Here is a 17,371-nt window from a genome sequence, read left to right as displayed (position 1 = left end):
TCAGTTCCTGAGCCCCATCTTGATTGGTTTTCCCCCTTCGTGTGATCTAAATTATACTTTTTGTCTTTACTTAACATTGTCTTACACTACCGTAAAGTAGTGGGATCAATTTTTATTCTTGTCGTCTTTCATGTTTTCTTGATCCATCACCTTTTAAACAGTAAAAATATCTAGAGAGTTTTTGCCAAAGTCCTATAGAAGTATGTGTCATAATACATCGTCTTTAACTTTTACTAATGACTATAACATGATGTTCTTTTGAAAAAAAAAATAGCGAAAATAACTGAACCGTATCGATACTGGAGAAACCGAGATGATGGTACGGTTTCGAAAAGTCTAATTTTGGTTCTACAAAATGAATTAACCGAAAAATTGGTATGGTATAAATAAGATATGATACATAGTTATGTACCAACGCAATCATAGATCAAATAACATTACTTCATATTGTTATTAATTTTTTATAATTTTGGTATATACATCAAATTTAAGAGTAACTTACAAGTTACAACTAAATAAACCCATGAAATAAATTTAAAAGCACGTATTGCTATCAAACTCCAGATAAATAACAAGTATTGCCATTAGATACATCATACTTCATACACAATCATAAAAGGGTCATACAAAAGTAAGATAAATAACTACTACTACTAGCATTAAAGTTGAAAAAGGAAAGCCTAACTTTAACTTAAGCGGTTAGTGGCGGTTACTGGTTGGTTTAAAAACAGAAGGAGTGACAATTAGCCTTAGGACCATGAGTGTTTTTTTCATACTCTTATTAAGTTGGTATATTTCGACAATGAGTGTTTTTTTTTTTTTTTCAAAATCAAATTTATTCTATAATTTTGTTTTTAAATGATAATCCAATCTCCAAAAGTAAAATGTTAGCATCCTCCCATAATTTGGGTATTTACATCAAAATTAAGAGTAACTACAAAATAGAACAAGATTTGCCATTAGATTCGAAGGTAATTTCTTAAAAGTGTCGTATATAGAAAATAAGAGAGATAACTATACTTAGAGATCATAGGGATCAATCAACAGACATTGAAATTCTAAGTCGTAATATTATTGTTAGAATTGGTCCATTAGTCAATAGATTTGTCATCTTGAGGACTACATGAAATTATCATTTGTTTATTAGAGATAATTATGACATAAAAGTGGAAATTTAAAATAAAATTTCTTGAATATAAAAGATATATCAAAATTGGAGGTAAGAATGATTTTTTGACGCAATAAACAAGGAATACCATAGCTTAACATTGATACAATAATAGACACAACTTTCTTTCTTCAAAAAGTAAAATTTTCCAATGTTAACATACGATACATAGTTATATATTAATGCAATAAACCCCATAAATTTTTCAATCTCATTATTTTGGTATATACACCAAATTTAATAGTAACTTACAACTAATAATTACTACTCCCTCCGTCCCATAACGAGTGTCACCTTAACAAAAAACACGCATATTAAGAAATCAATAATGCAATGTGAAGTTTACTACCCTTATATAATAAAAATAAATTATTTTTCTCTCTTGATTAGAGCATGCATGAATAGTCCTTTTGACATTGGGAATCTAACAATACCAAGTTACTATGTGTCTTCAATACATAAACTTGTCACTTTTTGTGTAAGGGTAGAGTTGAAAAAAACTAATCAGTTTATGTCTTGGTTTTCTAAAGTGACACTTATTATGAGACAATTTTTTTTTAGCTAAGCTAACACTTATTATGGAACGGAGAGAGCATCAAATTTCAGATAAAGAAACAAGTATTGCCATCAAATGCACAATCAAAAAAGGGTCATTTCTTAAAAGGAGTAGGATAAGTAACTACTCCTCCTGCTACAAGCATTAAAAGTTGAAAAAGGAAATTAAATCCCAACTTTAACTTAAGCGGTTAGTGGCGGTTACCAAGGTGGTTACTGGTTAGGTTAAAAAACAGAAGGAGTGAGAAATTAACCTTTAGGACAAAAAAAGCAAAAACCAAACCCACTAACCATAGTTAGTTAAAAGAAAACGGAATTATATAATCTCTTTGGAAAGATTTAGTTGAGAAACGGTCCGTTAAAAATTAACGTGTAGTGATAACAGGGTCTATATAAACCAGCCCTATAGACCGTTACGTTGGGCTCAGTGCAACCTTCTTCTCTGACTACTCTTTTCTTTTTTTCCAATCCCATTGTGGTGATAGAGAGAGAAAAAAAAAAAGACACAAATTTCTTTGCATTTTCTTCATGGCAATGGGTTCCTTGGTTTCGAAGAAATGGCTTTCGTTTAGTTTAGCTTTTTTGCTTCTTGTTGGAGTTTATGCCGGTGTTCACACTAACGGCGTTGGTTCCGACGACTCCAGGTCTGTCGAATTAACTTTTTTACTTTTTACAGTGTCTGTTTTGACGGTGAAGTTGTATTTTTTTGGCTTCTCTGGTTCAAAATTCAACTGCATTTCCGAGAAATTTAACGAAATTTGTGTTTTATGTCTTTTTACTCTTTTTTATTAGTGTTTGCTTTAAAGTTCGTCGAGTTCCAGTTAATTTTGAGATATTCACTTTTGCTTAACGGTGAAGTTGTGGTAAAAATACACAAATTCAAGGTTTTTTTTTTTTTTTTGGCTTCTCTGTTTCAAAATTAATCTGCATGTCGGTAAATTTTAACGAAATTTGTGTTTTATGGTTTTTTACTCGTTTTTGAGTTTTTTCTTTAAAAGGTTTTTGGATTTCAGTTAATTTTGTGATATGCTCCATTCTTCTTTTAGACTGTTCCAGAAGCTCTGTTTTAAAGTGCAATTCACTATTTCGAAATTTTCTTCGTTTTTAGACCTTTTAGAAACTCTGGTTTTGCAGAATGTTAGTAAATTCTATGAGTTTTTTTTTTTTTTTTTTTTTTACTTTTTGAACTGTTTTTAACCTCTACATTAACACAAAAATCTATAGTTTAAGCTTTTCCAGGAAGAAAATTCTTTGCATTTTACTGTTTTTAACGCTACATTTTGGTTTTGGTTTAATAGGACTGTGAAAAAAGAGCAGTTACAGAGCTCTGAAAACTCAACAATGGCAGTGAGGTATGTGTGATAATCTCAGCCGTTAGTTTTTGGTTCCAAATGGATACATTAAATATCAACCGTTGGATTTCCTTAATAGAGTTACTGTTCCGATCCACGTATCTGGTAGAAGAATCAATCTCAGCCGTTGAGATCCTTTATTCCTATAAGATCTGAACCGTTTAATCTGTTAGTATAACTTTCATTCCCATTGGATTCCTCTGCTCTGCTAACAGAAAATCTTCCTTGGTTCTTTTAACTGCCTCTCATAATGTCCATTTCCAATACTACCCCTGTAAAACTTTCTAATTTACTTATTTACTAGTTGGCAATAATAAGGTTAATGGGCAATTTTGTCATTTTGCTTTCTAGCAGTTTTTCAGTTGCACTTTATTGATGGTGTATACGTATAGAGACAGTGTATGTATAGGTGACACCTTGAGCAGTGTACAAAAAAAACACGCACTGAAAGTGTGTGGTGTGTGTGTTTTTTTTCTTCTTTTTAACAGTGTACTTTGTGTCAGTACCCCACTTTTTGGTGCGTGAAATAGTGGATAAATGTCGGTTGCCTATGTTTTAGCTGCAATTCCCAATATGCCCCTTGTTTTTTTCTTGAATAATAATTAAGTGGTTGTTTGGTTAGTAAATTTAATATTTTTGTTTGAATTTATCAGTTTGGAAGAGATTGAGGAGAGATTAAGCAAACATGCAGTGGATGATCCAGAAGAAGTTGTCTCCATGGTTGCAGAGTGGGTGACTTTTCCCTTATATCTCTTGAATTGCCTTTCTTTTTTTTTTTTTTTGGTTACTATTTGCAATTTTGCATTAAATTTTTATTTTAAAGTTTGCATTAACTCACAATGGGTTTTGGTTGTTAGGATCAGTTCTTGTTTTGTGGTTCTTTAAACGACTCGTCGATGGCAGACCTACTCAGTACCCCCACCACACCCCACCCCTAATCCCTACAACTCCTTTTGTATAATTGAAAGTGTCTTAAACACAAGAAGGGCCTATGTTCTGTTCATTGTCTTGGCTACTTTTAGTACTTCCGTTTCTTGTTTGATAAGTGCATTAAAATTTGTATAGAACCCTAGCAGGATTGTGTTTTTTTTTGTAATTATAGTCATTTCTGTACTGTCTCCTTATCCATTTTCTAATTAAAAAATGTGTATAATTGGTACTAGTTTCTCAGGAGTAGGATAACGTAATACGGGGAAGTCTAATAGTATGATATACTAGAACCAATAGGCCAATATCTTCTATTTTGTCCTTGAAAGACAAGGAAAAAGGAAGGTTTTTTTTTTTTTTTTTTGGGTGGTAAGGGGGGTGGGTGGGTTGTATTGTTAGTTATGGTCTTTGAAGTCATTAATTGACTGGTTACACATGGAGTTGTGACTGTTTTCATTAGTGCATGTGCATGCAAGAAAATATATCAGAATGAAAGAGCAAACTGAATGGCACATGCTCTACTAAATATAATTGGACTATAGTCACTCAGATTATACTTTTTTTTTTTTCACGACTCTTATCTTTTTTTTCCACGTGGCAGCATCACTCATATCCTTGACCTTTTTAAGACCATAGTGCCTGCAAAATTATTGTTTTGCCTTATTTTTGCCAAACGAACATCAAACCAAACTGGAAAAGACCAAATTAGTCCTTGTGGAATGACAAAATGCTTTAATACATTTTCAGTGGCTCCAAACTGGTGGTCCCAACACTTGTAGCCGTATAGTTAACCGACACTCTTAAAAGTAACCACAACAGTATTTGATTTTGACCATAGTATTTCAATGAAATCCCCTGTTCTTAGAAACAATAATTTTTACTTAAAGAATAGAAAGTGACATGTTCCTAAGATACTGTTTGATGAATTTACTACTCATCAATGTGTGAAAATGACTATTTGCATTATATGAAATTTTGTGTTGACTAACTTTTGGGGTGCTAAACAGGAGCATTAGGAACAGCACAGAGAGGCGAAAACTTGGATATTTCTCATGTGGGACAGGAAATCCTGTTGATGACTGCTGGAGATGTGACCCCAATTGGCAAAAGAACCGTAAACGCCTTGCTGATTGTGGCATTGGATTTGGTCGCAATGCCATTGGTGGTCGTGATGGTCGTTACTATGTTGTCACTGATGCTGGTGACGATGACCCTGTTAACCCCAGGCCTGGTACCATTCGCCATGCTGTTATCCAGGAGGAGCCTCTATGGATTGTGTTCAAGCGCGATATGGTCATACAATTGAAACAGGAGCTCATTATGAACAGTTTCAAGACCATTGATGCCCGTGGCTACAATGTCCACATTGCCAATGGTGCTTGTATCACCATCCAGTATGTTACCAATATTATCATCCATGGGCTCCACATTCATGACTGCAAGCCAACTGGAAATGCCATGGTGAGGAGCTCACCGACTCATTTCGGCTTGAGGACCATGGCTGATGGTGATGGTGTTTCAATCTTTGGGTCAAGCCACATTTGGGTTGATCATAACTCACTATCTCACTGTGCTGATGGTCTTGTTGATGCTGTCATGGGCTCAACTGCCATTACTATTTCCAACAATCATTTCGCCCATCATAATGAGGTTGGTGCTTTTAGTTCTTGAAACTAATCTTTAGATTTTTATCTCTGTTGTCCAAATCCTTAGAGCTAACATCAAGGGATTTTTATGTTAATGCAAACAGGTCATGCTATTGGGCCACAGTGACTCCTACACTAGAGACAAGCAGATGCAAGTGACAATTGCATACAACCACTTTGGAGAGGGTCTCATTCAAAGAATGCCTAGGTAATTTCTGCTCTTGGACTTGTTATTTCAAGAAATCTTAATTTACATTTCTTAAAACATTAATCATCTATGAACTATTTTTGAAACGCGAACAAGTTGGGGTTGGTTATAGAATTCCTCAATATCATTATGCTCTTTTCTGGTCCATGTCGTTCCATAATTACCATTATTTATCTAAAAATATCAGAATTGCCTTCAGAAAAGGGTAACGATGGGAGTGTTTATGAAATTGCAGGTGCAGACATGGCTACTTCCATGTGGTGAACAATGACTACACTCACTGGGAGATGTATGCTATTGGTGGAAGTGCTAGCCCAACCATTAACAGCCAAGGAAACAGATACCTCGCCCCAAAAAATTCTTTTGCAAAGGAGGTAATTAAAAGCCAAAAACTGTAGATGATTGCTACTTCATAATGTAGTGAATTAACAAAACAAAACTAATATGATTGAAATTATTGAAATACAGGTAACAAAAAGGGTTGACACAGCAGAAGGTCAATGGAAGGGTTGGAACTGGAGATCAGAGGGAGACTTGATGCTTAATGGTGCCTATTTCACTCCATCAGGTGCTGGAGCTTCGGCAAGCTATGCAAGAGCTTCAAGCTTAGGTGCCAAATCCTCTACGATGGTCGGTGCCATAACTTCAAGTGCTGGTCCCCTTGCTTGCCGCAGAAGCAGCACTTGCTAGTACAGCCAGCTTCACATACAAATTTGCCAAAAGAAAGTGTCCCTTTTTTCCCTTTTGCTTTTTCCACTGTTAGATTTCCATTCTTACTACTAAAAAGCACTATATAGAGTCCTCCCAAATCCAAGTTTTATATCCCATTATTTGTCAATCAGTCCATTAATCGTCTATTCTTGGCAAGTGTACATTTTTTACACTGTCAATTCATCAGTTCGTGTCTCAAAGCGTTGTGCAACCTCGGCCTGATTTCATTTCAAGAAAAGCCAATGTCTGTTCTTGAAGCAGGTGCAGAAGCGTTGTCCATGCCCCATTTCTTGTTTTTTTCCAATCTCAAGAGTCCTCAGCCTCTTCATCCATATGTTTCTTCTAACCACCACTTTTCAACCTCCCCACTTTATCTTTGTGATGCTGTCTTTAGTCTGCAATACTGTGCCTTGGCTATTGTGTTTTTCCCTTTTTCCTTTTTTTTTTTTTTACTATGCGAGTGAATGATTATGTAAGTTTTTTCTTAGCTTTTTTGAGTCATACAGGCTATATAGTGTGAATTGTCAAGAAAATGTTATTGGAAGGGAAAGAGAAAAGAACCTTTCTGTTTGAAATGATGCAAAGTTACTACCTTTATGTTACCTTTACTTTCTTGCTTTGTCGTTGTCAATGGAAACATTAATGTCATTTTGGTTGTGTCTTTTTGATTGTGTTAATATCACACTATAATTTAATATCAATTACACTTGTCCAGGTTTTGCTTTTCATCCTCCTGGTAGTTGCCATAATGGTAGCATGTGCTTAAGATTGTTAGTGTGCAAAACTAACTTTAGTGATGAGTGTGTCTTTTTGAAGTAATGATACCGTTAAACTTTGTAGATTGACTTGCCTAATGGTTTGTAAGTGGCTAAATCAACTCCACTTAAGCATAATCTAATATCATAATGATAAAAAAGATCTTTTGTCACATGGGGTTACTTTTCTTAACTCTCTATAATTTTGGCAAATCACCTGATGGCTGGATAGTACCAACATTGTTGGAGAGATGATGCCATGTTATTTAGGATTAGACAAAACACTGATAAATTTAAATACATTATCTCTGAAAAATTAAGATGAAACTTGTTCTATCGACTAAAGAAAGAACAAAGTTGATTGTCCCTAAATTACCGCCTCCTAGGGTGGTTCCCCCTCCTTGACAACTATCTTGTTTATCTTTGACAAAAGAGGACTTCACATAATAAATTGTCCAAAATTTAGTCCGAAGAATCATTGTATCAAACAATAATCCGAAGCAAGTTAGGGTCGTCTATATGCGGGGCAAGGTAGAAGCCTAGATACAGGTTGGGTTGAGTCCAATAGCTTTTGATCAAACAATGTATTTTCTGTTAAAATCCATTAAATACGCATACATTAAAATTTAGAAGAACCCAGTTATTAACACTTGATATCGTTGTTCTAAAATCCAGAACTTATAAGGTTGAAATTCTGGCTCCGCCTCTGCCTAGATGAATACTCATTGTGTCCATATCGCTGAATTTATGCACAATCCAGAATTATACAATAAAAGTTGATAAAAAGGAATACCTCCCAGCGCCATTCTCCCTCTTCCACACTTCCAGAAGTATACATCACTAAGTAGAAACAAGTTCAATTGTTGCGTGAAAGGAACATAAGTGGATAGTTGTGTACTTAAATATTGCTACATTGACTTGATGGGACAAGAAGCTAAAGAGTCTCCACTTCACATATTTTGGGGAGGTAAGGAATTAATTAAACCCTCATAGCTATGCATGTGAGGATGGACCCCGTAGGGCATGTGACCCTATTCTTTGATTTTGCCTCAATTGAACCACTGTTTTTGTACGGTTGCAAGAGGGGGTTGGTGTCTTTCAATATTCTTAATGAGATGACCAACTTAGCACATGTATACCCATGTTACATGTTATATTTAGATTGAAATATAAAATGATAAAGCCGTAATTTGGAGCTGTCACGTTCAATACAATTATACAACCAATTCTAATCCATGTTCAACTACTCAGGAATAGTATTTTGTTCATGTCAATTATGATTATTGAGTCCCAAACATTTTTGTTAATGTATAGTTCTCCCTTCATGTAGCGAGACACACAATGTATATATCTGAATTATGGGGACTCATCATGAATTGACAGGTTTTATGTTCGTTGTCAGCTACCGCAATTCTCCTCTTTTATTTGAGTTTGGGACCGACAATGTAAGCAAGCTCACACAAGTACACAGTATATACATAAAAATAGTAAAATAAAAGGTAGATTTTTTAGAGGAAATTCCTTATGCACTTTCCTAATCACATTGTTTCGTGAATTAATATGAGACTTTTCTCATTATAACTTGCTAACTAGATTAAGAATGTGTGGTACAACTTTCGATGGACAACAGATGGATTAAATGTTAGATTGATTTGCGTTCAAGTGGTATAATCAATACCCATCCTTTTTTTGTGATAAAAATCAGTATTTTTATAGAAACGAGACAAGATCAAATGTGGTTACTTGTTTTGGTTAACCACAATGATTATGCTGGTGAATCGATTCCAGCCTGAGAGGAAAATGATAATAAATCATTATAGTTGATAACATAAAACTTAATACTTTTCCTCGAATAAACTGGATGCCTTCCAACTTCTGTATATGTACCAATTGTTTAATTATAGTTTGCTTTTAGTTGCTTAAACAACACTTATCTTACTATGCTATGAAAAAAAGGTCCATCTAAGCTCAAAAATAGGGAAAAGATGGGAAGAATAGGGGACTAAATGGAAATGAAAATATAAAATCAAGAATAAAATCCTAGCAATGTCAAGTGCCTATCTCCCTACAATTGTTAGGGTATCCCAAATTGGTCGAAGGAATGAGTCGTTGTCTTGGACAATTCTTCTTACCTCATAAGGTAGCTTTTAGGTTGATTTAGACCTAAAATCCATTATCTTAACATAGTATCAAGTCGGCCACGTTCTTATTCTTGGTTCGGCCCAATATCACTCCAAATGTTCAGCCTTGAACGTGCACAGGAGAATATTAAAGTATCGCACATTGGTTGACGAAATGATTATTATCACCTCATATGGTCATGGGCGATTCTCATTTCATGATAATATTTGGGATAGTCATCGTCTTAAATCAAATATCCATCCCTCTCCCATACCAAATGAAATTAAAAATAAACAAAAGGTTGTGTTGGATCATAAACTCTATTAACTACTACTATATGTTCCAAAATTTCACGTATCTCATCCTTCACCCTATTTTATCTGGGAGAGTAAAAGAAGCTTACATTGTCATCAATTATAGCTCTTGAGCAAAACCATGAATATTATGGTACTGCAGAGGCATACACCCTAGCCTTCCTTAGGTAGTGGAGTCGGTCTGGAAAGTGTATTGAGCCTCAACAAAGTGTGACTTCACTAGTTCAAGAGCCTTACCCCGGTGGGAAATCCTGTTTTTTTCTTCCTTGGGCATCTCAGCGTAACTGCAAGAACATTTCTATTTTTAGTACTCTTCGTGTCAGACGTCGAAAAGGAAAATATCTAAGAGGAAAAGATTTACGTCTGATCATAGCCATGAGGTTGAAATATCGGATCCCATCCGAAATCAGTGGGTCCCCTTGCTGGAACTATCCTGCCCTGAAGAGCCATGCTTGCAATGTTAGCGCTATTGTTTGCATAGTTCAACAAAGAAACATCTAAAGAAAAACCTATCAAGTTTCATGAGTTCTTCATTTTAGGATAGGATCCAAACTTACTGTTAATGCAGGAGACTTTCAGATTACAATCTAAAAGTATTAAACAACTGGACAATACACACAGAATAAATCATCAAAAGGTTGAGGGATAACAGTGAAGAAAAACGAAAAGCACGATTGTCAAACAAAAAACACAAAGCCAGATGACAAGAGCAACACGCTTGCCTAGCACCAAATAGCCATACTATTAAGCAACTCAAGTAACCAATTGGGTTGCACCAGAATCATCAAGCTTATCAAACAGCCAAGTTTAAGGCTTCTAATGTATTCTGGGAGGAACAGTCTTTTATTCACCTAGGAAATCTTGAATCCGATAAAACATGGTAAAAAATTCACCAGAAACTCAAAAATGCTAGTATTTCCCTTCTTGGATTTAAGGAAGAGAGTTCAGGAGCTTCTACACATGCGTATCTTCTAGGACTATTTTTCATATTTAAAAAAAAAAAAAAAAAAAAAAAAAGTAAAATCACTTTTAGAAGGAACATCTTTGGAGTTCTCTTAGTTGAGTGAAAACTGATGGGTTGGTTTTATGGTTGCATTAAAAGAAAAATAAGCACCATGGTAAGAAGTCACATAGGAACTACTTTCCATTTGCTTTTCATAAGTAAGCAAATAGCCAGAGCTCTGGTACTTAAATATAACATGAAATAACCAGCACCATGGATATTAATTTGGCAAACTATTCATGCAATAGCCACAAAGGATCATTCTAGTTTGAAACATAACCCCGATCAGAAGAAATATTCCATGGAAAAAGTGAACATGAAGTCTAAAGGAGATATTCATGGATTATAGAAGCAAATACTTACCAAAGTTTTTCCTACAAAAGTCATTGGCTCGGTATTTGGCCCAAGAGCGAGAGAAAAAACACACATAGCGTATGCTGTTTTATCCTCATAAGCCATCAATAAGTTGTTGAGACCTAGAAAATGTCGGGAAAAATAAGGAAAACAGAAAAATAGAGTGATTTCACAGTAAAGGAGAACATAAAAGAATAAGTTCCAAGGCAATGGCATATGAAAGACAACACAAGCTGAACAGTTACCTTCATGACCAATCTTTTGCAGAAACCACTTGCTGCAGAACGTAATTTGGTATGCGATCCCCGACATAAAGTAATAATTAGAACGTATATTATGTCAATGGCAAAAGACAACAGTTAACAAGAATTGGCAAACAACAGCATATACAAAATTTACAAACAATTGAGTATTTGGCATGTCCGTTAAAAGGGAGTTATGAGCATTCTATTAGAATTTAGATTGCATATGATTCAAGAAGGTAAGTCAAATCTTTGGACAGAATCCAAACTCTTAATAAGTTCATTCAATTCGTCAATTTCCAATATTCTCTCCATTTTAAGCATCAGACTTTGACTGGCTAAAGGTATTATTGAGTGTTGAAGTAAGGGCTAAAGGAATCGGAGATAATAGCAATTTTTTTATAATAGAAGTCTCTCTCATGGCATGTTTATGTTAGTAGGATAATTAAAAAAGTTCTCCATCTAGGTAATGAATATGTGCAGGGTACATTCTCAAAGGTAAGTTCCCACAATTTTGCGTGCCAGTATAAGCATTACATCTTTTTCAATAAGCGGGCAATTTCAATGTAAAAGGTTTTGCCTAAACCTCCAAATATTGTTTAGTACAGGAAAGAAACGATCTAGGCAAGCCCTATCAAAACAAGATTCTGCCAAGTAAACACTGACTAGCAATTGGGGCAACTTTATTTTCCTCCTCGCAATTATGCAGTTTTAAGTTCATCCCACAAGCACTCTTTTCCAAGGTGATAAAAATACACATGACTACTTCTACTTGTGGTAAATTTTAGTTTATAATATTTCCACTTTGATAAGGAATTATTGAAGCAAATGCATGTTTCTATGGTCATTAAAGGAGAACCAAATTGTTATCTCTTCTCTAGCTTCATGGATGAAACCTGAACCAATAGATGGTCACATTAAGCACTCTGGGTAAGATCTAAGTTGCGCGGACTCTTCATTTTGATGGCGAACCCGTCTCGACACGACTGGGACGGGGGTGGTGCGGGATACGGTTCGGATACGGTCAACCAACTTCGGATACTTTGAGCGGAGTCCTTGGATAATTTTTTGGGGGGGGGGGATTGAGATTTTGATATCTCAAAATAAAAGATAAAACAGATTTAAGACATGGGAAATGGAATGCCCATCTTGGAGAATTCTTCAACAAAAAAAAAAATTACCAATCTTGGAGAATGAAAGATTGAATTCTACAAACATGTAAGTTTTCATACAATATCTTTAAAGCTCTATTTTTTTATAATTTTGAATTTTCTTAGCTGAATCCCAGCATCCGTATCCACACCAGGATTCGCACCCCTGAATCTTAAAATTTAGATTTTGCCGAATCCGATACACGGATCCGTACCTGTATCGGATAGCCGCACCCGAGTCCGAGCAATTTAGGGTAAGATTCTAATATCAAGCAAGAAGACTTTCCTACGGAAATATAAGCCTTTCATTTGACATTGGAGCAATAATATCTACGAACCTATTTCACAAGAATGGACCCAATTTTTCTAGCTTAATCTGTCAGTTCAACCTTTCCAGATACTCTATGTTGCCTATTCATTCAGAGGTTTCATTCTTAAAAGTAGAAACCTTGGGCCGCATCCCCTATATTTTAACATTTTTACGATTGAAATAAGTTACCTACCCTAATACCTAATACCGGAACCTAATCTAGAAAATGGTCTCCTGATAAACACAGAAATATTGTCATAGAAAACAATTTACATCACACCAAACACATCATAACAGTATAATGTATGGTTGGGAGATGGCAGAGATGCTTTTGTGATAATATTAAGATCTATAACAGTATAATGTATGGTTGGGAGACGGCGGAGATGCTTTTGTGATAATATTAAGAACTAAAGGAAGAAAATAGTTATATATTGGTTGAAGCAAGTATGTTGAACAAGAGTTTAACAATTGTAATGACTCACGCACATCAATGTAAGTCAATTTTTCCCTTTTGGTGTAAAATAGTTTCCTTCACAAAACATTATCAACAGCTTAACACAACCAAACATTAGTATATGTTTTCATCAAGGAAAACGTTGTAAAAAATATATTAAATCATGCCAGACACAACTTATAATTCCGAGAATACTAAACTTTATAAACCACATGCCTCGACTAAGCATGCAGCTTGTAAGTAATAACAGAAGTCTAAAAAGCTGAAATAACTTATCACATTAAATGACCCCAATATTTCACATGCAGTAATGTATATTAGTTCAATTCATCTGTGAACAGAGACAAACTGAGAACTATACGCTTCGTATTAGGGACATGGCACAATGGTTTATAATATTGTTCAGAAGTTCAATTAGCAAAACTGCATAAGAATATTATTCAAGAAGCACCACTAAATATCATGATAAATATTATAGGAAGCATATAAAGAAGAAGAAAACACTTAACTCGAGCAGAACGATAAAAGAGGGAATGAACTTACATGTAAGGACCTGCAAAAATAATTTCAGCACCTTAGTTCATTGTCACAACTCTAATGAGCACATATACTAATATTGAAGGATGTATGTGTATATATATGTTTGTTGAGTACCTGGGAGACCCTTAAGGGCGTTGAAACAGAGACAAGTGTCCTCAACTAGCACTGGTCCATTCACCTAACAATTTTCTAACTACGTCAATTTCCCAACCGTACACACAGTGAATTTGAAAGCTATTTCTCATGAATATGGCAAAGAACACTAAAAGAGGACAATTATAAAGTGACAACAAGTGTCATATCCCAATCTGTGGACGCTCGTGTATTTAGCACCATATTATTGAATATCAAGACGTTAATGTTATATCAGTTGTCCCATATTAAAAATATCAAGATATTGCAAATGCTCGGATCAAAAATAATACGAGATACCATTAGAGTTCAATATCCCAATAGAACCTTGGTCTAAAGTAGAAGCAGGAACAATATGATGTCAAAGTCATTCAGAATTTGACCTATAAAAACCAGCATTTATTGAATAAACTTTAGAGTGGTCAAGGTGCGCACCAGCTAACTTGGACAACACCGTTATCCCAAAACTTTGGAGTGGACTACTAATAGTGCTACGTTGATAGGATTGTTCGAATATATATACATACTAGAGGATTAACAAATACGCAAGATAAACACTTGAAGTACTTAACAGGATCATGTTAGTTAGCGGAACTTGGATTCAACTAGAATTTAACAAAGGGGAATTTGTTCGGTCATATACATACAAGACATACAAAACACATTCATAGACATTCTAGACATACAATACACACACACACACGTATATTATATACAGGGCAAGTTACACATTTGGCCAGTAAACCAAAATAATTACATTCACTAGCCAAATATACAAAAAACACACACTACTATGTATCAAAAAATGTATATTACATGTATATTATACACTAACATACAAAAAATATACATTTACTAGCTATTATTTTGGTCGGCGACTATTTATGTCAATTTCTCTTATATGTATGTGCAATAAAGTCAGGAACTTTACCTCTTTAGCAGCAATTCTTGCTTTTTCTTTAGAGATATCTTCAGGCTCACCTTGAAGTTCTGGCACTAAACACAAAATTAACACAAAGGGGTTCATTTTTTAACAGAAAAGATTGAAAATAACACAAGTTACATATCAAATTAAAAAAAAAAAATTATGGACTTACAGTCAAGCTTAAGGGATTGAAAGGGAATAGCCTGTCCAAGAATAGCCCTGACTTCTTCCAACTTTTTAGCATTTCCAGTAACAAATGTTACCGGCCGTGGTAACACCACCGTCCTCACCGCCGCCATTCTCACCGGAAAATTTGCAGGTTTAAAGGAGGAAATTTATGGGTTTTGGGAGTGAAAGCTTATAGTGACAGCAAAGGGAAAATATTCAAATACAGGCTGAGTAAATGTGTCTTCTCACTTGTTTTTTATTTTTGGAAAATCAATTTGACTAATTTTTAGAATTAAATTGAATTAGATTAATTTAATATTTTAATATTAAAATTTAGATACTCAAAAATAATATAAGTTGTAATTCTTATATGATGAAAAAATATATTTTAATATATTGATCAAAGCACATGTAATTTAACTTTCTAGAAATATTTACTCTTTTATTTATGGATCAAATCATAAAAATCTTCAAAGTGATATTTTATTTTAAATGTACAACAATTAACGACTTTTCTCCTTTAGAAAAATTGGCCTGATTTGATTGAACTTCTTTTGAATGTTTGTCAAAAATATTTTATATATGGATAGTTGTATGCAGACACGTTCATAAGTAAATTATCTCTGTCATTTTGAATGAAAAGATTATCTATTCATAGATAATCTTTTCATTCAAAATGACGGAGATAAATATATATTATACATATTGTATTTTGTTTCTCTCTTATATATTTAGCCCCCGTTTGGCCATAAGAATTATTCACTTTATTTCGAATTTTTTTTTCACTTTTTTCCGGAATCGGCGTTTTTAGTGAGAGTTACAACTTGAAGTTGTATTTCGAATAATTAAAAACTCAAAAAACTTATTTTTTTTTAAAAAAAATAATCATTTTTTTCCATTTTTTTACAACTACATTTCACCAAAAACTAGAATTTCAAAAACTATGATCAAACACAACTCCAACTCCAAAATTTCAAAAAAAAGAGATTTTTTTTTTTTGTATCTATGGACAAACGGGGCCTTAATCAAAGATAAATTAGTTAACCCTTAGAACACAAATTACTAGAATTATATTTTGGAAAAAAGTAGAACGTTTCAAATTGTTTCTTACTTCTCTTGCATTGAGTTTATACGAGAACCAAAAGAGCACAAAAAGTGTATAACTCGGTTAGTATGAACTGAAATCAATGTTTTCATAATCCCTCTGTGGACGTACAATTAGTGAAAATATATATTTAGATAACCTATAGTTTTTACAAACAAACGATTTCCACAATTTTTTATGGAAGTACAAAAGGTTGTTTTAATTACACCAGTTTTTTTTTTGTGCTTTTTAACATAAAAATACACACTCCTTTGGACCAAAAAAAGAAGAAGGGCAATTTGCACGATTGGCCTTCACACGAGCTGGTCTTTAATTTTTATCCCTCAATTCGCTGGTCTTTGTTTTTCACCCTTCGCTTAAAAAGGTGGCCGAAAATACCTCGAGATTCTGGGTTCTAAACCCAATGAGAGTCGAAAATAATAATTAAAAAAAAAAAAAGTGCACCCCTAAATTGGCTGGGCCAAAGTCCAAAAAAGTGGTGGTTTAATTGGAGCAACCCATCAGGCGTTTGTTGGGCCTGGTAGGCGCTGGCCCGTCATCCTTCCACTACACAGAACGGGAACTAATCGTTGCTCTGTGAAACCAGCCTCACGCAGTCCGCCCCACTTTAGGAACCAGGCAGCCCATTCTTACGATTGGGCCACATGACCCAACTCTGTACTTGGACAGGGCAGGCCAGACAGAAGCCCACCAAGCTCTACCTTATGAGGAGGCCCAATATTCCACCACATTGTTGCCTCCACTTGGATCACAAGCTCAAGTTACTGAGCTCGGCGGGCACTGTAGTCTCATCGTCTTTAATATAGTTGTGAAAATAGTTGTTCATTGACGATGTGGGAATTTGCATGAATTATTTAGTATGGTGATGGAAAAAAAAAAAAAAAAAGCTGTATATTTTGTAATTTTCAGCCCGTTAGCTTTATCCAAGACTATAAACTAGAGTACATATTAGACTTCATTCAAAGAACGACAATTCCCCTCCCCCCCGACGAAGTTCATGATTTATGCTATAGGTGTTCTCAATTCACTTAAGCAATTCTTTTACATAATTCGACCCAACTTAATCAACTGTCAATATGTTAAAAGGCAAAACCATAACCAATTTGAATATCGTTTACTAAAATTTGTAAGCCATTTTCCTCAATGCACTAAAGAAAATAGTAGAAAAGAAACAGTAAAATCATTGATAGAAATTATAAAGTCTTAGAACAAATATATTTAGGAACA

General features: G+C 34.5%; 2 protein-coding genes and 1 long non-coding RNA gene across 3 annotated transcripts; 1 reads left to right on the top strand and 2 right to left on the bottom strand.

Annotated features, from left to right (window-relative positions):
* Positions 1-2,140: 2,140 nt before the first annotated feature.
* On the top strand, positions 2,141-7,215 carry LOC132045521 (probable pectate lyase 8). Its single transcript, XM_059436123.1, has 7 exons — positions 2,141-2,367; positions 3,022-3,075; positions 3,729-3,803; positions 5,010-5,652; positions 5,753-5,856; positions 6,092-6,230; positions 6,325-7,215. The coding sequence occupies exons 1-7, from the start codon at positions 2,252-2,254 to the stop codon at positions 6,544-6,546; spliced, it is 1,353 nt and encodes a 450-aa protein (XP_059292106.1). The 5' UTR covers positions 2,141-2,251; the 3' UTR covers positions 6,547-7,215.
* Positions 7,216-9,685: 2,470 nt separating this feature from the next.
* On the bottom strand, positions 9,686-15,212 carry LOC132045376 (inosine triphosphate pyrophosphatase). Its single transcript, XM_059435993.1, has 8 exons — positions 15,044-15,212; positions 14,878-14,942; positions 13,929-13,992; positions 13,818-13,827; positions 11,360-11,391; positions 11,124-11,236; positions 10,119-10,195; positions 9,686-10,041 (listed from the first exon to the last, which is right to left on the bottom strand). Exons 1-8 carry the CDS (start codon positions 15,168-15,170, stop codon positions 9,921-9,923), a joined length of 609 nt encoding a protein of 202 aa, XP_059291976.1. The 5' UTR covers positions 15,171-15,212; the 3' UTR covers positions 9,686-9,920.
* On the bottom strand, positions 12,618-13,811 carry LOC132045465 (uncharacterized). Its single transcript, XR_009412433.1, has 3 exons — positions 13,229-13,811; positions 13,019-13,166; positions 12,618-12,955 (listed from the first exon to the last, which is right to left on the bottom strand). It is a non-coding gene; the product is annotated as an uncharacterized LOC132045465 (long non-coding RNA).
* Positions 15,213-17,371: the final 2,159 nt, after the last annotated feature.

The sequence above is a fragment of the Lycium ferocissimum genome, chromosome 1, assembly GCF_029784015.1.
Source record: "Lycium ferocissimum isolate CSIRO_LF1 chromosome 1, AGI_CSIRO_Lferr_CH_V1, whole genome shotgun sequence".
NCBI lineage: Eukaryota > Viridiplantae > Streptophyta > Magnoliopsida > Solanales > Solanaceae > Lycium > Lycium ferocissimum.
The sequence above is the reverse complement of the archived record's forward strand: the minus strand, read 5'-3'. Positions and strand labels throughout refer to the sequence as shown.

What these genes read in the sequence shown, in the direction of transcription:
- LOC132045376 (XM_059435993.1), bottom strand. Translation starts at nt 15,170, where the DNA reads ATGGCGGCGGTGAGGACGGTGGTGTTACCACGGCCGGTAACATTTGTT. An exon ending in TCAATCCCTTAAGCTTGACT is followed by an intron (nt 14,943 to 15,043) that starts GTAAGTCCATAA and finishes TTTTGTGTTTAG; the next exon opens with TGCCAGAACTTCAAGGTGAG. An exon ending in CAAGAATTGCTGCTAAAGAG is followed by an intron (nt 13,993 to 14,877) that starts GTAAAGTTCCTG and finishes GAAAATTGTTAG; the next exon opens with GTGAATGGACCAGTGCTAGT.
- LOC132045521 (XM_059436123.1), top strand. Translation starts at nt 2,252, where the DNA reads ATGGCAATGGGTTCCTTGGTTTCGAAGAAATGGCTTTCGTTTAGTTTA. An exon ending in ATTTCGCCCATCATAATGAG is followed by an intron (nt 5,653 to 5,752) that starts GTTGGTGCTTTT and finishes TAATGCAAACAG; the next exon opens with GTCATGCTATTGGGCCACAG. An exon ending in AAAATTCTTTTGCAAAGGAG is followed by an intron (nt 6,231 to 6,324) that starts GTAATTAAAAGC and finishes ATTGAAATACAG; the next exon opens with GTAACAAAAAGGGTTGACAC.